The 24267-nt window shown below is 39.0% G+C and overlaps 3 protein-coding genes, 1 long non-coding RNA gene and 1 other non-coding gene across 5 annotated transcripts; 4 read left to right on the plus strand and 1 right to left on the minus strand.

Annotated features, from left to right (window-relative positions):
• Positions 1-2809: 2809 nt before the first annotated feature.
• Positions 2810-2891, minus strand: trnas-cga. Its single transcript has one exon. It is a non-coding gene; the product is annotated as a tRNA-Ser (tRNA).
• A 3030-nt stretch (positions 2892-5921) lies between these two features.
• On the plus strand, positions 5922-7476 carry LOC121322967. The gene is made up of 3 exons (XR_005951108.1): positions 5922-5994; positions 6505-6665; positions 7367-7476. It is a non-coding gene; the product is annotated as an uncharacterized LOC121322967 (long non-coding RNA).
• A 104-nt stretch (positions 7477-7580) lies between these two features.
• On the plus strand, positions 7581-13168 carry LOC121323567. The gene is made up of 3 exons (XM_041264694.1): positions 7581-9502; positions 9946-10066; positions 12665-13168. The coding sequence occupies exons 1-3, from the start codon at positions 7684-7686 to the stop codon at positions 12723-12725; spliced, it is 2001 nt and encodes a 666-aa protein (XP_041120628.1). The 5' UTR covers positions 7581-7683; the 3' UTR covers positions 12726-13168.
• A 5748-nt stretch (positions 13169-18916) lies between these two features.
• Positions 18917-20646, plus strand: LOC121322712 (gamma-crystallin M2-like). The gene is made up of 3 exons (XM_041262926.1): positions 18917-19026; positions 19721-19963; positions 20305-20646. Exons 1-3 carry the CDS (start codon positions 19018-19020, stop codon positions 20578-20580), a joined length of 528 nt encoding a protein of 175 aa, XP_041118860.1. The 5' UTR covers positions 18917-19017; the 3' UTR covers positions 20581-20646.
• Positions 20647-21716: 1070 nt separating this feature from the next.
• On the plus strand, positions 21717-23078 carry LOC121322991 (gamma-crystallin M2-like). The gene is made up of 3 exons (XM_041263690.1): positions 21717-21748; positions 22313-22571; positions 22803-23078. The coding sequence occupies exons 1-3, from the start codon at positions 21717-21719 to the stop codon at positions 23076-23078; spliced, it is 567 nt and encodes a 188-aa protein (XP_041119624.1).
• Positions 23079-24267: the final 1189 nt, after the last annotated feature.

Genomic DNA, 24267 nt, shown 5'->3' on the forward strand with positions numbered 1-24267 from the left:
CTACGGGACCCCCACAGGCACCATTGCAGGTGCTGGTGGAGCAGCATGCCACAAAACCCTCGTCGGCTCACGAGAGTCCCGATACGAGTCAGGGTCTCGCTGCTGTATCCTCCTGTCCTCTGAGGTTTGGTCTCCACAGTCTGGGCCTCTCTCCCTGAGCTCCGGAGCGCCCCCTGCTGCCCTGAGCTGGAGCGGCGCCTGCCCATGGTGAGGATGCCGATGGCGTGGTTCCCCGGCCCGTACAGCAGCTCCAGCAGGCGGCAGTGGCAGCGGCGGAGATGGCAGCAGCTGGGGAAGGCATGGGTGCGAGGCAGGGCAAGGGACAGGGAGAGGAGGGCACATACCAGGAGCAGCCTGGACAGAGGCTGCAAGCAGGGACAGGATTAGATTCCCACAGCAAAAACATAGCAGAGTCAGAAAGCATAGTGAGCATGGTAAAGCCCAGAGAGATTATGTCAAACAAATTTGAAAGAACTTGATCAAATCATGTAACCATATCAAAGTTAATAAGGACAGTTGTCAAGGGCAACTTGCCTTTTAACATTGGGTTTAATGGAAAAGAGCAGCAGAACGTGAGATTTGAAGATGTGTTCTGTGGATGATACGTATTTTTTTTCTAGAATATTTTTATAGATGGATGAAATCCTCAAATCTCAGCTCAAACATATGCTGCTTTTAACACCAAATAGATGTATTTGTTTTACAATTTATCTTAGAATGATGTACATGTGACGAAGATAATGCAAGATTCAAATTATAGTCAGTGCTGAAAGCTGTTTTTTTTACTCAATTTAACATTAGTAGTCCAAGATTACTGCTAAGGTCTGAAACCAGCCATTCATCTTGTCCCTGGGATAACATCATGAATTTCCCATACCATGGTGTGCTTCAGCTTGCCTTCTGCCCCTGTGCTTCACTCAGCTTTACCATACTGTGCTTCACTTTGCCTTCTGCCCCTGTGCTTCACTCAGCTTTACCATACTGTGCTTCACTCAGCTTTACCATACTATGCTTCACTTTGCCTCCTGCTCCTGTGCTTCACTCAGCTTTACCATACTGTGCTTCACTTTGCTTTCTGCTCCTGTGCTTCACTCAGCTTTACCATACTGTGCTTCACTTTGCCTTCTGCTCCTGTGCTTCACTCAGCTTTACCATACTGTGCTTCACTTTGCCTTCTGCCCCTGTGCTTCACTCAGCTTTACCATACTGTGCTTCACTTTGCCTCCTGCTCCTGTGCTTCACTCAGCTTTACCATACTGTGCTTCACTTTGCTTTCTGCTCCTGTGCTTCACTCAGCTTTACCATACTGTGCTTCACTCAGCTTTACCATACTGTGCTTCACTTTGCCTCCTGCTCCTGTGCTTCACTCAGCTTTACCATACTGTGCTTCACTTTGCCTTCTGCCCCTGTGCTTCACTCAGCTTTACCACTGTGTGCTGCAGCTTGGTTCTGTGAGGGCACTGGGAGCTGCAGTTACAATCACTATCGTCTGGTTCACCATCACCCATTAGTACTACATAATGTAGTCCTCTATTAGTGCTGATCAGCAGGGATGGAAACGAGACTCCCATTGCAGAGTGGTTTGATCCACTCCTGGTTTTACTGATGAGTTTAACAAGACACACCTGAGCTTGTTAACTAAGCACTGGGGCTAATTAAGCTCGAAGTGAAACTAGGAATGGGTGAAACTGTTATACAATAGGAGTTTTATTTCCAGCATTCCTCATACAGCACCATTTAAAAGGAAATAATGCCTTGAAAAGCATAGATAAATGGCATGATCCATAAAGATTGGTGCTGACGAACTTCGTTCCTTTTCATATTGTCATAAAGCACAAGTCGCATCTTTGAATTCTGTTATTAAAGGTCTGTGGCCAAAGGGTTATCATCTGCACGGTTTCGAATCCTTCCATCGTCAAATAATCGTATACATAATAATATCAAGAAAAGAAAAATTTTACTTAACAGTAGAAAGCACCGCTTACCTTCGTCCTTGCTTTCAGTAGCTCTGGGTTCCAGAAGACAGCACTCATTTTTAACTATCAGGTACCCTGGCACGTCGCTATTCAGTCTTAGAGCAGACTCCAGTGTTGATTAACCAAACTTTCTTTCACGAACGGACTTTATTTGGAGAGGGCGCATATTTCCGCCCATTCATATAGAGTAGATCGGCGTCATATGTGTCATCATTGGCGAGGGGGTAGGGCGGGGGTTCCAAACAGAACTTAAACCAACAACGCTTGAGCTTTACGCTGTAGATCGATGCATAATAATTCATACAGTCTTCTGCGATTCCTCTGCCCGGCTGCTTTGATGAGACGAACAGTAAGCGTGTGCAAGGTTCATAATCGCAGTCATACAGAAAAGCGGGTTGATTGAATTATGGCAGAAAGAGGGACTGTAGCAGAACCCAATGAGTGTTTTTTTATTTTATTTTTTTTAATTTAATTTTTAATTTATTTATTTTTTATATAAAATACTTTATTCTGTACCGTAGTAATACTTTATCGGTGTTGTTGGTGTTCAAAATAGCGAGTCAAAATAAATAAGCTGATGTGTTAAATTTCATGTAAAAGTATTTAGACGCATTTTATAGGAATTACCTTCCCTTATCGTTTAGCACTGAAAATTCCAGACTAATCTGATCAATATACCCACTCTGTAATTGTAGGTATAAACAAAACATCTGCGTTTGCTCTGCTCAGTCTTTCACTTCAAAAATAACAATTCAAGCATATCACTATGTACAGTAGTACTGTGTACTCAGAATATGAATTTAGTTTTCTTGTTTAAATGTTAAATAAATGTTCGTCACGAACAGGATTCGAACCTGTGCGGGGAAACCCCATTGGATTTCGAGTCCAACGCCTTAACCTCTCGGCCACCGTGACTCCTTATTGTTGCTGTCATATTATACGTACTTCACACGCCCCTGTAATCAGCAACTGCATTGAACAAAAGCATTGGCCGGGTATAGCAATGAACATAAAACTGGCTTCGCACTTATTTAGTAAGTCGATGAAAACAGTGAACGTAATGCATGGAGAAGAGGGTCATGTTATTTATATACATTGGTACCAAGACAATGGAACATATGAGAAATAACATATTACCTTCCTAACGCCTTTTCTTGAACAAGAATGGATACGCCTTAGCTATATATATATATATATATATATATATATATATATATATATATATATATATATATGTGTGTTTATTTATTTTTTCTTAATATGATGTGTATTTCACCCGCAAGTGAAACAATTCGTCTAACTCAGTGCTCGTTTTTAACATTCAGCTCTGCTGATCTGCGCAGCTGACTGTTCGACAGCAGTAGCGCACATTTCCGCTGTTCTGCACGCAATTGCATAGATGTGCGTTTTTCGAGGTCATCAGAAATCCGAGCAGATTCTGCACAGCTCAGCGCAGCTTTGAAAAATTGTTGTGGGAGACTGGTTGCGGCTGTGAACCAAAAGGATATGCAAGATCAAGATTTACCTGATGATCTCAAATCAACTTTAATTAAAATTACTAAATCTTTTAGTATTTTACAATACATAGCATTTGCAGCGAGTGCAAAAGTAAGTCAAGGCGTTTATCAAGAAAGTCGTCCTGCTTACAGCTGTAATTGTGACGTCAGGCAGACTGCTGCCGAAGCCAGCCTGCGCAGTGCCCTGGGTGGTACTAACCCACACCCCACCCCTCTCATTGTATATCTGGCTCAGATTGGCCGAGAGATGGGGCTTGGGCGGGGTTTAGCTTTTGAACAAAGCGTGTCTGAAAGTTTGGAGAGAGAAACATGAAAGTGATTGGCCTTTAGAATTTCATGTTGTTTAGTGTATATGTGTTTTATAAAGAGTCGTTATAAATCAGAGACCAGCACGGGACTGTGGTGTTTTTAAACAGAAACGTCCTAGTGAGTCCCAGTAACATTTTCAATGTTTCTTGAACAGACGAAGCTGGTATAAATAATACCCCGGTCCAGTTCTGGTAAGGTTGATATGCCGTATTTGTTATAATTAGCAGCTGGCGGTTATGAATTGAAACACAGAATGGACCAGGATTCGAAATATTGTATTTGCCTTTTGTTTAGAAAACAGGAAAGGGGTAATAACATAACGGATGAAGAGAGAGTAAAACACATTTGGTCTTAAGTTTAGAGAAAGGGAAAAGGAAACACTGAAGAAGTTTTGATTAAAAACCTACAGCATGATACATCGTATTTATGTCCTAGACATATTTAACTGCAAATAATTCAATGTGGCATTGGAACACTGCCTTCCTGTTTTATGGAAACATTGCGCTGCAGTTCCTTTGCATGGAAAACAAAGTACTGTATAAGAAAAAAAAGGCTTTGTTTGGAGTGTCGCATGTCTTTTGGCTGTCTTGGTAGTTTGTTGTGCTTTTCAGAAGCAGCCATTGAACTGATTCAGAAGATGTTTTGTTTTTTCAAGTATCTAAAAGGCTTGAGATGTTTGCGCAAGCGACTGCTAGCGGACCTTCCACCATGGACGTGCTCAGAGAGAGGATGCTTGAAAAGAAGCAGGGCTCCTTAAAGGCAGCGAAACTGAACACATCGCTTGCACTGAAGATCAAAACCAAGATCCTAAGTAAGTACTCTGAAGGCTGTTATGTTTATCTTAACAAATGCATACAGCTGTATGGCATCTGTAATGTGTTTTCAGATGTGTTTTAGAAGTGTCTCGATAAGTCACTTAGATTGGATTTTAAAACGAATACTTGCTCCATTTCATTTCGAATTAATGTAATGAAAAGCAGGTTCTGTATTTGACTTGTGGTCTCATATCTCAGGAAAAGGTTGCAGGAGAACATTGACTCAGTTTGCAAATACCATGACTTTTATGTAACCAATGAGACATTTCTCCTCTGTTGAATTTAAACCCTTGACCTACCTACATTTTGAACAAGAACATTTATAAAATGCATTAATTGGGTAGAACCATCTGTCAAATTCAATTAGAGCTCAAAACACAGCACAAAACCATAATGCATAATCTCTTATTTCAGATAACTCCTCCATTGTTCACACTTCAATGAAAATTAACAACAAGGCATTGGCATTGGCTCTCAGTGCCCAAAAGGAGAAATGCAAACTTTTAGAGCAAGAAATGATTAAACTGCAAAAGGAAGCCGTGATGCTATATGTTCAGAATGCCTCATACAGTCACAGACAAAAGCACTTGGTAAGTTGTTGGTGCAAATCTTTTGGTAACTGAGTTTGAGCAAATCTATTCTATAATCCTGTTTTATAATTCAAAGCCTAACCATGTGTCTCTTCCTGTCGGTGCTGGGCCCACGTCTCTTCGTTCCTGGGCAGAGCAGTGATCCCAGTACTGTGTGAGGTTTCACTTTTCTATGACTAACCTGTATTCCCTTGTTCACAGCTTTCACTACTTAAAGAACTGCAACAGAGCACACATGAGAGATTAGATGCTGCTGTTGATATATGTTCAGTTGAAGATGTAAGTCTGGCTGAAATTTGAAAACTTTACTTACTCTTACTGAACCAGAATTGGACTGGATGTTAGTTATCATTGCTAAGACTGAAATGAAAAGTACCTTTAGGTGTATTTTCACCAGTGCAGTCACTTAGCTAGATGTATAGATTGCATGCGATGCATTGATATATATATATATATATCTATATAATATAATATATATATATATAATATATATATATATAATATATATATATATACTATATATATATTTCATATATATATAAATCTTCAATATCACAGAAATTAGGTTAATTTAAACCAGAGGTCAGCAGGGGGTCATTTGCTGCCTGTATGTAACTCATCTCTAAGTATCTGGCTTCATATTATCAATTGGAAATACTGTCACTGTGAGATACTAATAATAGTGCCATCTCTGTCTCATCTAACAGTGCTCAAGTCCAACTGGTTCCAAGAGAAGCAGCAAACCACCTCTCCCAAACAATGAGGGGACCAGTTTCCAGAGTGTTGGGTGTGTGTGTGACAAATGTCTGGGTTAGAAAAAGTGCTGTCCTTACTAGACATGGGAAGAAGTTTACTAGACACTATTTGGCCTGCTGTAAAAAACACAGCAGTGAAGAACAAGGGATTATAAGATGACAGATAAATTATCTACAGGAAAAGGGCACAATAAGACTCATGTCCATAACATTTCAAATATAGTGTGTTCTTCCACATTTTAAAGGTGTACATTTGTTTGATTTTTCTGAACTGAACATATCTCACCTTTTCAGTGTTATACTGTTATTTTTACTGTGAACTCAGTTTTTTAAACAGCTTTTATATTTTGGAGTGTATTTTGCACTGTGTGTATGATGTGCAATAAATTTAACTGATTCACGCTATTTATTTTTAATCCAAAAAGTCATTACAGTAATATTTCAGCATGTGGTTGTTTTCTATTGCTTTCACATTGTAGAGTGGGAGTTAAGTGAACTAAACAAAACCAACCAAGTTGTAATTGTGGATATTTTTTGCCTAGTGACAAAGCCCCTTGTGCAGCCCGGAAGTCACCTGTGGTGTCACTGGAGAAACATGTGTTGCAGCCACAGCCACGGAGACCTGTGCAAGAGAAATGCTTCGTGCAATCACCCCTGGAGGAGACAGCTGTTAACAGGCAGTCTGAACCTGGGCATTTCCTAGGTACTGTTTCTTGAAAGAATAATGCCATGATCCGTATTCTTGCCAGATGTTCTTAAAGTGATTGTTGCCAGCAAATGTATTCCATAAATCAAACCAGTTGTGCCAGGAAGTGCAAGTATAACATATTTCTTGTAAAAAAGACAGAGGAAATGTAAACATTCTCTAACCTAAAGTAGTAATAGAACTCATGAAAATACATGTTTGCTCTAACTTGTGTTCTTTTCAAAACTGCACATGTAAGACCTGTGCTAATGGAAGTGCAAAATGGGTAAGATTTATGAAATTATTTTGTTTGCTACAGTTACTTTAAGTAAGGATGGAAAGAAGACTCCTGTTGCATAGCAGTTTCACCCATTCCAGGTTTTAATACAAGCTTTATTAGTTACAGTGTATAGGTAGCAACCTCAGGGGTGTCTTATTAAACTCATAGTAAAATTAGGAATGGATCAAACTGCTATGCAATGGGAGTCTTATTTCCATCTCTGCTTTAAGGAAAGTGACAAGCATCTGATCTCCCTGATTTTTATTCTGTTTTATTCAATTCAACACTTTCTTTATTATACAAGAGCAAATAAGTTGATTTTAGTAACTGCAATGAAGAACAAAAATAGTGCTTGAAACCAGGAAATGTGCTGTTCGCATATATACTTATGATTTATTACCTTTGTAATGAACTTTAACATTTGTGTTTTGTTCTTCAGAAAATATGCAGCATATCGACCAAGATGATGCAGGAATCTTTCCTTCCCCGTCACCTGCAGTGAAAGAGCCCTCCTATCCCAGAGTTTCTCTTGACAGTGTCATAAAAAAAGGAAGGCGATCATATTTGATTACTGGAGGACTTTTTGAAAGTTATTCAAAAGGGTGCCCTGGGACTGATGACTCTACAATCATTACAACTTGCAAACAACAATCTGGAGTGGGGAGTCCAGGTGTTTCTCTTGCTGAGCCCAGTGGCTCTAAAGACAGTCTTGAATTACAGATTCCTAAACAAGAAACCACAGTCTTTGGTGCTGAAATGGAACTGTCTGTCAATGAGGAGACTGAAGTTGTAACTGTTGAATCAAATTCCAGCAGGAAAAATATTGAGGAGAACAGAACAGCAAAGCCGCGGAGTAAAAAGGGTGATCCTGAAACTCTGAGAAACATTAAGAAAAAGAAAAGCATTCCTAGCAAAGCTATTCCAATTGTAAATTCGACCTGCCCTGTCTCTGAAAAACAAAGAAATATCAGACCTTTAGATAAAGACAAGGCAATCTCAGATGCTGTTGGTAGTGACTTGCAAACAGCAAGTTCAGCCTCTGCAGCCGAGGTGAGTGTAGCAGTCAATAAGCAGCTGTACCAAGGGGAAGACAGTTGCGGAATAACAGATGCCTCTCTGAACAATGAATGTAAAAAACGCAGAAACACGTATAAAATCTCAGTTTTTCAGAATGCTGAATATAAAGATTGCAGAAAGGCTGGCATAATCTCATCTGAAGCTTTGATATCTACAAATAAATGTGAACAAAGCAGAGCACAACTTGGGCAAATAGAAGAACCATTGGATCATCCAAAGGATCTGTTGGATGAAAATACACTTGTTGATTTTCAAACTGTTGAAACAAAAGCACTGGACTTTTTAAATGTTGAGACTAAAGAGAGCAGAAGAACGTATCTAGTCTCGGGCCCTCCAAGGGGAACTGATTGGAACACTGAATGTAAAGATAACAGAAGAACATTTGTAATCTCAGATTTTCAGAAGGCTGAACCCACAGCTAGCGGACAATCACACATAGAGCCTGGGCAAGAAGAGAATTTACAGAACCTTGCTCTCAAAGATAAATCTGAAGAAAATGCATATGGTAGCAAATTGTTTGATAGAGCTTATGTTATGTCAGACAAATATGTTACCAAAAGAGCCAAAAGAGAAAACTCCATAATCACCCCCACTTTGTATAAGGCAGATGGTGGTTCTGTAGTAGAGGCCTGTGAAACAGAAGTTGGTGAAAGCAACAGCACAGCAAAGGTCAGTAAACGCAAAGAGAACAGCAGTAGAAAGAGAAGTAATGTGGTTGATGAAATCTGTGCAGAAAGTGGAAAAATTTGTAACAATACTGTAACACACAGCCAACCTTTGAGTGGTCTAAATGATCCCGTTGTGCAGCACCTTGCAAAAAGAAGCCATATTCCTCAGAAAACATCCTCTAACACGACACAAGCAGAGTTCAATGCTAACCCAAACATGAAAGCATATGTAGTTCATCCTGCAAACAGGTTGAAAAGTTCTAAAAGCAGCCCTGAGAATCGCACAAAGAAAGTGAAATCTAAAAGCCATTGTGCGAAAATTGCATTCAAAGAACGCGTTGTCCCAAATCCCTGTTTTGTGTTCACTCATAAGGAAAGTGAGTGTGTAAGAGGTAGCAAAACCACTTCACAGGAAAATCATTTGGAAGACAGCTGTACTCCTCGGAAAAAAGAGTCCTCTTCACTGGCGGCTGTAAACTCTGACGGTGCCGATGGTGTGATTTTAAAGCCACCTTGTGTTCAGAAGGCATCAGCAGGTGGAGGAGGTGGTGTGGGAGTTTGTAGTGTGCAGGACACGGGTGCTTCAGCACAAACCCCAGTGACTGTCGCCTCACCCAGGGCTGCAGCACAGAGAGCTAAAGAACACCCTGCCGTCCTGGAAAGCCTTCAGAAGTTGGTTCAGGAGGACAGTTCTCTTGGTGGATTCCAGTGTTACGGACCTGAAACTCAGCAGTGTGGCCTATTTCACAACCTTCATTCCCCGGTGAATACTGTTAAAGACAGTGAGAAGATTGCACATACTGTGAAGAACAGTCAAGACAAAACCCCTGGTATGTGCAGCTGTGAAATGCGTAATTCATCTTTTAAATTAAATAAACAAAACACCATACTGTAATTAGAAATGTAACGGTTCTTCACACTATACAGTAGCAAGCAATACGTAACACTTTACTGTACACCCCCCCCTCCCCCCCCCTCAAAAAAAAAAAAAATATTGTCATTTCTTCTGTAGCCGCTCTGAATTGCCCTTTTCCGTATCACTATTTGCAATCCTGGTGCAATCAACCCTCTGTTCAATTACCTCTCTAAGACCAACATATGCTACACCAAGTGACTTCAATTAGAACATTAGAAAACTAAAAAATCTTCCATTACATCTTTGAGGTAAATGCAGACTGAGCTGCTGTTTACTGGCCTAAGGAAGGTTTGACTGCCCAGTTGAGTTTGCCAGTGGCTATTTTTACCTTTTTGTTTGTATTTACTTTGTGTTTAGATGGAAGAATACTGCAGACTGTAACCAACACCAGTTCAAGTGCTTGCGAAGAAGCTGGTATAGACAAGAAACGCAGGCGAGCTGCAACTGTAGCTAACTACAAGGAGCCACGGCTTAATAGGTACGTCAAGCATCCTTGCCATCCATCCCTAAAAGGTGTAGAATGGCAGAGATACCATTCAGTACACTGTGCAGTGGTGTGTTTTCATATCCGGGAAGAACACTTTAAAGGTTTATTCACCAGTGTGTTAAAGGGACTGTGTTTGAAGGTTGGTTCACTAGCTAGGAATTCAAAGGTAGTTTTAAACCTTCAAAAGTTTGTCAGTCGGCATGGTTGGGTTTTTTATTCCCCTCCTCCTCTCTGTTCACAGGCAGATGTTTTGCGTTTTAAGACACACAGTACCGTTTTATTACCTACTACACTTTTCCTAGTCCGTGGGTAGATATTTTGCACAAATAAGGAACATCAGGGAAAGTAAATGGCAGGCAGGAAAAGCAGTCACTTTTATTTTTATTCTTGTATGCTTTTGTTGGCACAGCCGTTGTACAGTTTAAACTTGTACTTGTAATGTGTACAATTACATTTAGCAAAAATATACATTCGTAACATTGCACTACTTATTACACGGGCGTGTTTTGTACAAATAGTACACTCCCATTCTTTGGCATTTGAGTTTTCTTGTATTTATGTTTAAGGTACTTCTGTTCGCAGTTATATACAGCATTTCCAATTCGTTTGTAAAGTACTGATTTCCATTGTCCCTTGGAGTGCACCTGTATACGCTAACACTAATAATTTCATTTCATGCATAGCGTAAGCTGTATTGAAAGAAATGTCTCTCAACCCCTCTACTGTAAGTTCCCATTGTTATTAGTTGTAGTAGTGACTGTGATTGATAACCTGCTTGAACGATGACTGTTAAATAGAGCTTTGCTTTGCCTAAGTCCACTGCAGTTGGTGCTGCTACAGTGCAAGCAGCATCAATTATGTGTTACATGAACAACGTGCATTTTTATTTTTATATAAATTATAAAAACATGATTACTGTTATATATAACATATTTTTAAACTGATTGTATATGTTTTATTCCATTTATGTGGCTTACCTGTAAAATAGGATGTTCAATCAAATATAAACTAGTAGCTATGATGACGTCCCCAGCAAATTAGTTCCATCGGTAATGATTTCCGAACCTTTGAAGATCAAAATGTACCCTTCGTTGCAGACCTAGTTAAATCCAATTAAACCACCTTAAGTAAAACACATAAAGAACCAAACAGCAATATATCATGCTGATAAAGTCCATCAAACAACTTCTGCCCACTCCTGACGTAACTGTTTGATTGTGACATTTAAACTGAAATCAAAATAATCTTAACATTTGTTGCTTTAACTGTTGTGTAAAAGTTGTAGAAACCATCCGTTTCACAGTGTTAGTAAGTCCGTGTGAGATGCTGCAACAGTGTTGCAGTTAAATTAGTAATATTTTTGTGCACAGCAGTACTAAAGAAATTACAAAAATATCAAACCTTTTACCAAAATGTATTTAATGATTCGATATTCTCTGGAGTGGTAAAAATCCTCCTGGACAGTATAGAAACCTCATAGGTCCATGTATAGAGAACTGCACGCATGTCCCCGACACACACCCCTAGCTACAGATAAATAACAAACATCCTGTTGGGACATGCCTGCTTTACCAACCTGTCCCAAAGGAAGCACTGCTGGGACTAGCCATCCTGACTGCTCCATAATGGGGCAGGTGAGGCGTGCACTGCAGATCCAGTTAAAGAGTACGGGTTCTGAAAAATGTAAATCGCTGCAGGAAGAGCGACATTGAAAACAAATATAGCGTAGATATCTGCTCTCTAAATCACTGCTGGAAGAGCAACATTGAAAACAAAGATATTGCAGAGATCTGCCCTCTAAATCACTGCTGGAAGAGCAACATTGAAAACAAAGATATTGCAGAGATCTGCCCTCTAAATCACTGCAGGAAGAGCAACATTGAAAACAAAGATATTGCAGAGATCTGCCCTCTAAATCACTGCTGGAAGAGCAACATTGAAAACAAAGATATTGCAGAGATCTGCCCTCTAAATCACTGCTGGAAGAGCGACATTGAAAACAAAGATATTGCAGAGATCTGCCCTCTAAATCACTGCTGGAAGAGCGACATTGAAAACAAAGATATTGCAGAGATCTGCCCTCTAAATCACTGCTGGAAGAGCGACATTGAAAACAAATATAGCGTATAAATCACTGTAGGAAGAGCAATATTAAAAAAAAAAAAAAAAGAAAAGGAAATAACATTATTGCTCTGGCTTTTCAGTTCTCTACCACATCATGGATTGTTATCGCTGTGTTAGCTGTTTGACAATGTGGGCACTAAAGCGGACATTTTGAAAAGAGCTTTGAAACAAACTATGAAGTTACACCTAAAAAAAAAAAGGAAAAAGAGGTCAGGATGTTAATGAAAAGAAATGACCGGTACATTATTTAAACAGTTGTAGCAACATGTGGGAGCGTGTAACGCTACATTTTTCTGAACCCCACTAAATACTATTTAGCAGTTGGCATTAAAGCTAACGCCTGGTGCTAAAGGCACGTGTAATCCCAAAATCACAGTCTTCGTCATTACCCGCGTTGCAGTGCTGCAGATTTATGCAATAGTATTTGGATTTCAGGGTTTTTAACATTTCCTCTCCCCCATACAGCAAGTTACGGCGTGAAGATCAAGAGAAACTGCAGCCCTCTGTGTACAAGGTGTACAAATAACAAAATGAGATGCAAATTAAACTGGAATCAGATGGGCCAATGTAATCCCTTTCATGTTTTTTAAATGATATATTTTCTATTCGATAAAATACAACATTATGTATAACTGCTTTGGTTTTACTGATGTTGAAAGGAACCATACCTGTATGCAGTGTGTGCTGCATGCTGGTCCACACTGAGTTTTACTGAAAATACATATATTTTATAATCCATACTATATTTATTGGATTAAAATAATTAATGAGCATGCCTCAGAATAGTAGTACCCCAAAATATTATCCCTTTGCTGGAAACGACAAACTTCTTGTTTGGTAAATATTTTGGTATGGTTTATTTGTCCTGTTTTTTGTGATGATGCAGAAATAAGGCTTGTTGAAAGTATTTATTTTAAAATGTCTTGTAATTTTATAATGTATGTTTGTGATGAATCTTCTGTAACATAAAGCTGCAATGTGTGTTTTGTTTGTTTTTGCTTGTTAAAAATGAATAAATAAAGTCTGTACTGCTGCGAATTAATATTTCATTGCTGCCTGTTTACTTGAGAAATCGGAGTCTGTCATACTTCCCTAGATAAGCCAAAGGGTTTCTTAGCAACAGAGCACTACTTTTGGTCTCGGGGAAAGCCTCCTGAGTGTTTTCTGTAAATACATCTATACCGAGCTTGAGCCTGTGTAACAGTAGCACGCTGTCCAGGTGCAGAGCAGAGCAGATCTCTTGTCATTTCCCAAACTGCAAGCAGGTATGTTCATGGCATTCATATGGGTTTCTAATGCTGCTTCATGCATTTCATTTGCAAAGGCTGTGTTGACAGTTTTTCCAGTGTTCCACTTAGAAACATGCACAGTGGGTATTGTGGTCATTTTGAGTCCTATAGCCTGACTTCCTCCACACAAATCACATAAACATTCACCAAAATGAGCAACCATGCAACCAGACTCTGCTTACCAGTAAGTTTTGATCATTTTAAAATGTAGCGCATCATTTCATTTCAAGGTTGCAAGCAATTTGATCATATTTGTTTCAATTTTAGAAAATCTTGTTTACTCAGTGAGGGTTAAAGAGGGTTGGCTCGGAGCTGATGCTTCATTCATGAATTTCTTCGGATGAGCCCTCTTAACATTGTTGTTATAGATGTGTGCTTTTGTCTCTTGTATTCTAGTTTGTAAAAAATAATTATAATAATAATCCTAAAGGAAATCTTGTTTACTTTGTAACGCTATTGACTCCTTGACTTATGACAGAGTGTATGTATGTAAAAGTGTTATGAGCATAGCTGTTTTTGGGCTTTGTTTATTTCAAATAGAAGATTAATGCATACATTATCAATATTTATAAAAATATTCATACTAACTGCAAATAGATGCATGATATGGTATAAATGGGTCTGTGGCAGACTATTTCACACTGGGTAAGTAAGTGTCTCACTAAATGTTATCCAGGACAGAATGCTGTAACAGGTATGCCATGTGGCATTGAAAAGATACTGATAGTGTATTACCAGTTCACCAGTATGGCAGATAAAAATAATAAATAACTAAACAGACTGTATTACTGACCCCTGAGGAACCAACATTTCTCTCTACCCTAAGACTTGGCGTTGTGGATGCTAGGGTGGACACACTGCACGGTAGAAGCCTAGTTGTTTTATATAGGCTCACACTATGCAAGCCAGGAGAGCTCATTGCGCCTGTAATTGTTACAATAGTAACTCAACACTCACCTGTTGGGTTCAGTTCCTGTAAGGGTTCAACAGGTTATTGTTTGACAAGCCAGGCTCTTGCAATGGCCCTGGAGAGTCATGGATCTCTGCCACAACTTTTACCTTTGTGCATGCCTAGGTGTTTTCCCCCCTTTATTTTTTTCTCTAAAGAAAAAAAAAAGAACAATGGGACAAGCTGAAACTCAAATGTTCTTGAGTTTATATAGTTTCTTGTAGTTTTACTGCATTCAGGTAAAACTACAAGCTATTGAATGATAATATATTTTCATAGACCCTGATCCCAACACATCTTGTACTATGAAGTATTACCTTAAGATAGTCCTAGAGTAGTGGTAATTGGCAACTGAAACCATCTGAGAGTCCTTTATGACAATTTGTGTAATTCAGTTTTCTGCAGTAACTAAATGTTGGGTGTTTTTTTCTGTGGAGCTATGATAGAAAATCTTGTTAATTATGGAAAAAAAGGCACTTGAGGAAAGAAATTGAACATGAATTGTGAGTTTTTAATTTCATTTTGTTATGGTTGTTGCTTTGTGTGTTGCTCTTAGAAAGGGAGACAGGAGTATTTCATTGATGCACATTGTAGGAAATGCCAGTGCTGCCTCTGAGTGAATAGACGAACCTTGTGGTGGAGAGGGTGTTCAACACATCCTCCAGGAGCAGAGGAAATGAACCCAGTTCTGCAATAGCAGACACTTGCACTACTTCGATTCACCTTTACTGCATGTTGCTGCATGTCTAAATGTTCTACCACTGTTTTCTGTACACAGGGGGGGATACATTGGTGTCAGACACCAAGAAAACAGATTTGATCCGAAGGGTAAAAAGGATTCAACTTTACTTGGTGACTTGGTAAACACAGTTTGATATTTCCCATCTAAAGAAAACAAATCATTGCAGTGGATAACAAAGACAGTAGAAGAAGCTTCAGATGTATTGCCTAAAAAAAGGAAAATAGTTGCATCAGTACAACACTTTAAAATAAAAAAAGATTTGTATTGGTTAGAAACATTTGCTTTGTACTTGCTTGTTTTGGGAGCTCGGTCTTTCAGTGCACTCTGTGCTGCCTTGATATTGTGATGGATGCCTCTCAGAAGAAGGCTGGTTGAAGGGTGACACAGACGTGGCAATATTTGCAATATTAGAAATATCAGCTTTGAGAAATCAACATTCAGAATGGACTGCATATGGACGTGTCATAACGGATACAGTGTTATCTACTTCATAATAAATATTCACTGTATAATCATTTTGTTAGGGTTGGATATGTTTTACAACTCCATTGGCATTGTTAACATTATGGTTTTTGATTTATTTGTAGGAAGCTAGCCATGTATCTTGTATCGCAGAAAATTTGTGTACATGAATTGTGTTTATACCAGATTTAATATATCTGCTGTATATAAAAAGGCATTAGGTTATATGTAATAATAAAAGAATGTGGCGGTTGGTTGCCATGATGTTCCTGCCAATGGCAGGTCATATTTACACATGTATTTATATAACTTACTGCCTTCTGAAATTATAAACTATAAATAATCTACGTATAAATCATAAGTAAACACTTCATTGTTAATGTTAATATGTTCTACTGATCTGTGCACAATATTTAGACCTCTGAATTGTATATTGTAACTGGTAGGTTTGCTTCTTTAGGCACATTCTGACTTGTTACTTTACTTTGGTTGAACAGAGCAGAAGAAAAAGAGTTTACTGACAATGAAATGTAAGCACACCCAGTTTCACACAGTCGCACATGTATGAGAAGTGTTGTATTTCTTTTTAACATTCATGTCAATTACGGTCTTTTGATCTCTCCAGTCTCACGCAAGGACATCGCAGTAATTTTATGTTTGACGCTTACTTCTAATAACTGATGTGACTTCTGTGGTAACTAATTAATTCATGTTTACAAGCGTTGTACATTATTCCAACTTTCTCGGCTAATGTTTAAATGTGGTGATAAAAAGTGACAAATTATGTTTTTATGTAGTTTAAAAAAAAAAAAAAAGTCACTATTAACATACAACGTAACAATGTGACTTTTTCTCCTGTAATTTGTGATGTATAGACTATTCTATGCTGACAATCATGCAAGTTATGGAAAGCAGCGCATTCTTTTCCAAACGAGCGAGCAGCTCCAGGGAGTACAAACACCCCAATCGGATGGAGCGAGAGGCGATGATCCTCTCCTCCTTTGCTGGGATTCTCATGCTGAGCCACAATATGTTGTGCTGTATTCTGAGGGGCCTGATAAAAATCGGGCAACTTGAATTACAAGGAGAAACAACTGGCCTTCAGGTTACAGCAAATGCCTGTCCATATATTATAAGTAGTATTATAATTACGGTTATGGTTTTAACAGTACCTCCACCTGTGAAAATTAGCAGGACCTGTCTTTAGAATTTAGATACACTTCTAAAGATTGGTTACAGGGTCAGTAATTGTAGTAAATCGGAATTGTTTCAGCACCTATGATTTGATTTTTCAGAATACCTTGCCTTTGGACGATGTAATTTCCCTCTACAAGTGTAAACCCTCAACAACACGCTCTGGGCAGCACGCTAAGGTATCAACACAGAGCCATTCCTGTGTACTCGGGATTCTGGGTTAAGAGAAAACTTTTGGGTGTTGAGCTGGCCTGGAATGTAAGGGTTGTCCATATCCTAAACAGGATACTGGAAGGATTGTGACTTTGGTTGTATAACCTGTGAAGCATTACTGTAGCAGGAATCACATTGCACAAATGGTGGGCATTGTCAAACATTGAACTAAACTGATTGCACCTTCAAGTCCAAACCCATCATTCTTCTGCAGCGTTTGCCTCTCCCCTATACTCTGCTGCTGAGTGTTATTTGCTAACTATCATCTGACTAAAGCTAAAAGGACTGTTGTCATTGTCCTGTTCTTAAAGTCTTTATTGCATTCTCTGTATTCATAGAATGTGGTACTGCTGCTGTTTTTTTCACAGAGTCCAATAGTGCACCCTTTCACCCTTTCCTGCCACTCATGTGCAATGCTCACTGCCATCAAGGCTGTGGAACTTGTCAGGAAGCACAGTAAGTCCCCTATCTGATAAAATCTGTCTGTAGTATTGAGAACATTGTTTAACTACAGAACTGAGCAATGATGCTTAAAACATCACAAATGACTGTGTATAATTAAAACTGTCAAAGGATGAGATCAGGTTGCCCTGTCGTATTTTTTGAAACACCAGGACAAGGATGGTACATCAACATTGCCCAGGACCCCACCAACCCGAGTACAGCTTTGTAAACGTCTCAGTGCTGAGCTGAATGTCATTTATCAGAGATACAATGTGCAATTATTATTGTTTTAAGGTATGAAGCTGAATTCCTGGAAATCAGCAAAAAACAAGTGTGAAAGTACTGCTGATAATACTGCAGATAATACAGCTGCACAGGCAGCAGCTCCACCCACTGTAAGCAAGATGCATCTTTCTGTGCAGTAAATACTAGCCAACAGTTTCTGACATTTTGCAATGAGGTATCGTAGTCAGCAATATGTACTGCAAAAATGGGATGCGTTTTTGAGGCAAACATGCTTATTTTTTATTAAATATTCCACATTACCCAGATAATTGAAATACAGGATTATAGAAATTATTGACCTTATGTCTGAACAGCAACACCCTAACCTAAGCAGACATTGCAACTTTAAGCAGCCCTATGTCCTAACTGGATATTGCCTTTTCCGCAGAATGCAGAAGAATGCGCTCTGGAAGATTACCACTATGAACTACCCTGAAGATTACCTGGGCTTCTTTGATTTGTGTGATGCTGAGCTTTGTAAATAGTTTGGCTTGCGTTACCATTACACTAAATTAAACATTAGATTATAGTTGGTTGTTGTTTGTTTTTAAGCAGCTTACTGAGAACTATTTATCCAACTTCTCGCAATTTAAAGACATTTGGATGTGAGATCAAATAAATGGCTTGTGACAGATAATTCAAAGTAGACTGACCATGAGTCTTGCATTGTTCATGGCTGTCGAAAGTAAGGTGTAGACACAGTTCAAAGTTACAAGCGTAAACAAGTTTTTATTTGAATGTAATTTGACTTTGCGTCCATTTTGCTGTGTTCTATTTATTGTCCTTTGTATTATGTTAATTCATGGACATCATGCATTGTACATGCTATATCAATTCTGCTACTGCGCTCAAAGAAGAACACATCTAGAAAAACTGTTCTTTGGTTTGATTGCTTGTATCAACACGTAAAAACCACCAATGAAGATGTAATTCCACACCAGACTGCAGTGTATTCTTTAAAACATTTCTTTCATCAGGGATTAATGGATAAAAGCGTTGCTTTGGTCTGATATAAAGCCAATGCACAGAGAAAATTTGCCAGGGAGGCCATTTCCAATGCTGAGTCAGGGGTTTTTCTGTATAGGAAGGCTCAGAATGTTGGCAGCATTGCTGATGTCACAATCCCAGTCATTAAAATAACAAAACACTTTGATCCGATGCGTATTAACTGAGGAATATAAAAAAGCCCTAGGCTGATTGCCATGAGTATCATACTGAGAACTAAACCCCATCAGGCAAAATGGGCAAGGTAAGTTTGGGGCACATAATTCTCTGATTTGTTTGCTTGCTGCTAGTTTGTACAGTTTTGTTTGGTAATATTATTTTCAGTTGTTGACTCTTCAATCCCTTGCGCTTTCAAGGTATATACAGTTTAAGGAACAGCTGAAGAACCTGTTTTGCTTTAAATTTGCTCTCTGTGAGTAAATCCCATAAACTTGCTTTCCATTGTAAACAACTTGACAGAGTTGACACAAGTTAATTTATTTAGCACAATGTCTATCTGCTAACACTGGTTTTTGGATGCCAGAATCAGGCCAGTGTTTGGTTCAAATCCTTTTTAGTTATTCCAGGCCATGAATAAGTGTATGTTTTTACTTATCTGTATAGGTTATGTCTTCATTAGAATTCATTTGTTACAACTACACTTATACTGTTGCTGATTGTGGTGTCTTGCCCTTGGAATGTAAGTGACGTTTGACGCATTGAACATTCCAACTATATAAAAGCAGCTTAACTGAAAGAAAAACATCAAGATTGCAAACTTTGATTTCTAAACTCAAAAAAGTTAACTTAAAGATAAAACAGGATACGTAATGTATTAAAAGTTACTAGACTATAGCATCATAATAATAGGTATCTGAGTTGCTTTATTCAAGTTTTTTTTTCCCTTCTGTTCTTTTAAAAAAGTTTATCTTGTTTTTTATATTTTCTTATGACTGAAGATCACATTCTACGAGGACAGGAACTTCCAGGGCCGCCACTATGAGTGCAGCAGCGACTGTGCTGACCTGCACTCCTTCTTCAGCCGCTGTAACTCAGTCCGTGTGGAGAGCGGCTGCTGGGTCCTGTATGAGCGCCCCAATTACATGGGCTACCAGTACGTGCTGACCAGGGGAGAGTACCCTGACTACCAGCGCTGGATGGGATTCAATGATTGCGTCAGATCCTGTCGCACATTTTCCTATGTAATCATATATTTCATCATTACTTTCATGTTTTCAGTTTTCAGTAAAACACAAATCTAGCCACTTTTAAAGCTCTTTGAATGGGTGAATGTGCAGTAACTTTAATCAGTGGGTAAGAGGAATGTTCAATCAAATTCATGAGATTGTTGGGTGCTTGTGGTAAAAGTTGTGTAACTGATTGAGTTTGTGGTAATTGTGGGTGCGTGTATGAATGTGCTTGGGGTAAGGCTGGCATCACTGTGCGTGATTATGATGTTGAAATCTATTCTGGCTTACTATGTACTGCTAGGGTTTTGACAAATCGTTCTAATGCTGCTCTCTACTTCCTGGTACTTGTTTAGACTAGCAACGAGCCCTATCGAATGAGGATTTACGAGAGAGCCGATTTTGAAGGCCAGATGATGGAATTTAGCGATGACTGCGAGTCTGTACACGATCATTTCCACAATCGTAACATTCACTCCTGCAACGTGATGGACGGCTACTGGACCATGTATGAGTACCCCAGCTACAAGGGAAGACAGTACTTCATGAGGCCCGGAGAGTACCGGAGATTCAGCGACTGGGGAGCAAGCTGTGCCACTGTTGGCTCATTTAGAAGAATCACAGAATTTTAAACTTGTTTTAATAAATCCAAATGGATTTTTGGCATGGCTTTCTAATAAAGAATATTTAAAATGGAATGCAAAGCGTCGACTCCTTTGAATCCGTATTAACAGGGAGGCTGGATTTTAATTGAACAGGTTCTAATACAATCCTATTTGGGTAGCATTCAAGATTATTTCTACATTCTTAAACATTTTTTAATGTTTAATTATAGCAGAAGAGGTTGCATGCCCAGTGTTACTACATTACAATAGATTATATGTTGCCATGGCAACAAAATGCTATATTGAATTATTGTAATCTTCCTGTACATATCATATGTAGGCATGTGCAAAAATATATTAGAAAATGGATCGGAGACTTCCTTTAACCTGATTGGTCAATGTGAAAGGACCGTAAAGGCTCTCGTAAAGGACCTTGAATGTTATCTTTCAAACCATGTTTAATCACTTTTCCAAATCAGTCTCTCAGTGTTGTACAGAATAACTATTTAAGTGTAAGATATTTAACCTGACATACCCACTCTACACAATGGTGTCCAACAGCTGTTTTATTTAAAAGGTTTTGCACTTCATACATGTTACCAGTGAGTTAAAATCAATTTGCTAGTATTTCAAGTATATCACTACAGATTAAACTGCTGCATCGTGGTACATGTGTTATTACCAAACCTTATATGTCTCATTTATGAATTTATCAGAATCCCAAATAACCGAGACTCCCACATGGTCATATACAAGCTAATTTACTTAGAAGGTAAAGCCACATGGTCTTCATGTACACTTCATTATTTTATTTTTTTTTTTTTTACTTACAAGAAATTAATGGGGCATGGGAAGAGATGAGAGCAATCTTTTTATCTAAGAAACCCGAAAGTGCCAAAGATTGACGTGCAAGGTTTGGTCAGAACACCTACAATAGTCACATTGCAGCTAGACCGCTGATACTGTATTAACCAACTAGCTATACTGCAGACAGAGACCAGGACTTCAAACAGCAGGACACTATGCAAAGGTTTCCCAGGGTAAAAATAGCATAGTGTAATACAGCACAGTAAAAGACCAGGGAAGGATTTTAAAGCAGAGAGGTACAGTATGGTAAAGCATATTAAATAAACATGGCAAACCATGGGAAATGCATGATAACCATGGAAAAGCAGAGGAAAGGGGAAAAAATAGTGTACTAAACTTTTATGAGGGAGATCAAGCGTTATTGAGATTTTAAATGTCATTAGTCATTTATTTTTGTTTTATCCAGAATACTATCAATACATTGATTTCCAGATTTTTCCCACTTGATGGGCAAAATGTTGTACATAATCAAAAAGGATTTCAGTGTTGGGTGCATTCTGTATCAGAGAGTTTTCTGTGACAGCTTATTTGTTCCACTCCTAATGTTTCTTTAGTTCCAATAATACAATGTGGTAGTTCTTCAAAAACCCTTTCAATGGCTTTGAATACTGCTGGGTTTTGCTGTTTTTATTGAATGCATGGAAACAAAATACCAGCAGCCCATACCATGTTTGTCTATAGTAAGCTTTAGAGGTTTTGCTGACATGGGTGTTGAACGCATTGTACATGCTGTTTGTGAGAAGTATATAAAGAACAAGAGTTAGCATCCTCTAGCCTTACAGATTTAAAATGGGAAAGGTAAGTTCTAACAGTCTTTGAAAATAAACAGTGTTTGATATTGAAATACACAAATATAAACTAAAAAAAAAAAGAAAAAACGTTACATTAGAAGGTCAATTTCATTTCAGATCATTTTCTACGAGGACAGGAACTTCCAGGGCCGCCACTATGAGTGCAGCAGCGACTGTGCTGACCTGCACTCCTACTTCAGCCGCTGTAACTCCGTTCGTGTGGAGAGCGGCTGCTGGATGATGTACGAGCGCCCCAATTACATGGGGTACCAGTACTTCATGAGAAGGGGAGAGTATCCCGACTACCAGAGCTGGACGGGGTTCAATGACTCCGTCAGGTCCTGCCGCATGATCCCACAGGTAAGTTTCATAGTAAAACATTAGTAAAATGAATGTGATATATAAACAATATATTAAACTTTTCGTATTTCTTTTTCACACAAGACAAGACAGGGACTACAGAACAAGTGAGTGAGGCTTTTAAAATACTGAAAGTCTTTACAGGATTTGGAAAAATAAAACACCACTTAGACAGATGTAGATGCTTTATCATCTCTGTGAACATGTATATATGTGGTTAACCTCTTACAGTACCAAGGATCCTACAGGATGAGGGTTTATGAGAGACCTGAATTTGGAGGTCAGATGATGGAGTTCATGGATGACTGTCCCTCTGTCTACGATCGTTTCCGTTACAACGACATTCACTCCTGTAACGTGATGGACGGCTACTGGATCATGTATGAGCAGCCCAACTACAGAGGAAGACAGTACTTCATGAGGCCCGGAGAGTACAGGAGATACAACGACTGGGGAGGCATGAGCTCCAGGATTGGGTCCTTCAGACGCATTGCCGACTTTTATTAACACATGATTTAATAGTATTCAAATTCTTAATAAAGTGAATAAACTCTAACTGTCTCCTGTTCTGTCTATGAAAAATTTCAAAAGACAAGGCATGTTTTCACTATATTTAATTATGACAACAGTGGGAGGGTATGACATATAGACAATCTAATCTGTGCTTATGTCATATATTCATATTTTGATCGCGTGATAAACATTTTTGCTCTCCATTGAAGGTTTTCAATCAGCAAAGGCAACCAATATACAAAATAGTAACAGTTTAGGTCAATGTAGTCCTTGCAGGTACTGAGATGTCACTGCTGCCCTGAAAGAGGTGGGATTGCACCAGATTTTGCCCATGGCCTCACCTGCAGAGCACCTCTCTGATACAAATAGAAACCATGAACTGGGCTCCAGGTGACCTGCTGTACCACAAGGGAGAGTCAAGAGATTCACAAAGAGCAACTTCACTCAGGATATTGTCCCTGGCTGCCTAAACAAGATTAGCATAACTGGAAGGAGAGTAAGAACAGCAGTTCAGCTGCCAACCACTAGAGGCAAGCTAAGCTTACACAATCTAGTTCATGTCATGCTTTCCTGTACATTTAGGAATGCTGACCAATCTCTTTATGACTATCGCCACTCATTACATCCACTGGCTCCTGTTTCCTAAAAGAAAAGCAACACCTGTAATAAACTCTTTGTGTGGTCAGGAACTTCGATTATTCCTTGAAGCTCAAAAGTGGTCAATAAACCGGACTGCAGTATCCTCTTCTGCCACCAGACAGCCCTGCAGACCTGAGATCCCACATTTTCTAATTTCACCAAAGAACTAACTTCTAGCCCTCTAAGCTACCAGTCTTCCATGGAAAGCAGTCCCACCAATGTGACCCATAACAGAATGGTCCACTTTCATGTATTTAAGAACTCTCTCAGGCTGTGCTCATAGCCCTCCCCCTTTAAACAGTAAAAAAATGTTGAACAAAAATGACAGTAATTATATAGTTACATAATATCTAGTTCTATACAGCCCCCCCCTTACTACACTTATCCTGTCTGGTTTCTGTTCATACAGACTTGCTGAGTTTCAAGCTGTACATACCTCTAAGATTACTGTTCTGTATTGTGGCCTAATCTGCCATACCATGAAAACAAGGCACGTGTACTGCTGACTAGACAAGGCATTGAATCAGACTAACAATAGTTACTG

Source organism: Polyodon spathula, chromosome 11 (assembly GCF_017654505.1).
Source record: "Polyodon spathula isolate WHYD16114869_AA chromosome 11, ASM1765450v1, whole genome shotgun sequence".
Classification (NCBI taxonomy): domain Eukaryota; kingdom Metazoa; phylum Chordata; class Actinopteri; order Acipenseriformes; family Polyodontidae; genus Polyodon; species Polyodon spathula.

Bases quoted from the DNA above. Each gene is read 5' to 3' on its own strand.
- LOC121322991 (XM_041263690.1), top strand. From the start codon at position 21,717: ATGGAAAAGCAGAGGAAAGGGGAAAAAATAGT. The intron at 21,749-22,312 runs GTACTAAACTTT...TTACATTAGAAG, and splicing joins AGGAAAGGGGAAAAAATAGT to GTCAATTTCATTTCAGATCA. The intron at 22,572-22,802 runs GTAAGTTTCATA...AACCTCTTACAG, and splicing joins CCTGCCGCATGATCCCACAG to TACCAAGGATCCTACAGGAT.
- LOC121323567 (XM_041264694.1), top strand. From the start codon at position 7,684: ATGGAACTGTCTGTCAATGAGGAGACTGAAGTTGTAACTGTTGAATCA. The intron at 9,503-9,945 runs GTATGTGCAGCT...CTTTGTGTTTAG, and splicing joins CAGTCAAGACAAAACCCCTG to ATGGAAGAATACTGCAGACT. The intron at 10,067-12,664 runs GTACGTCAAGCA...TCCCCCATACAG, and splicing joins AAGGAGCCACGGCTTAATAG to CAAGTTACGGCGTGAAGATC.
- LOC121322712 (XM_041262926.1), top strand. The intron at 19,964-20,304 runs GTAATCATATAT...GTACTTGTTTAG, and splicing joins CCTGTCGCACATTTTCCTAT to ACTAGCAACGAGCCCTATCG.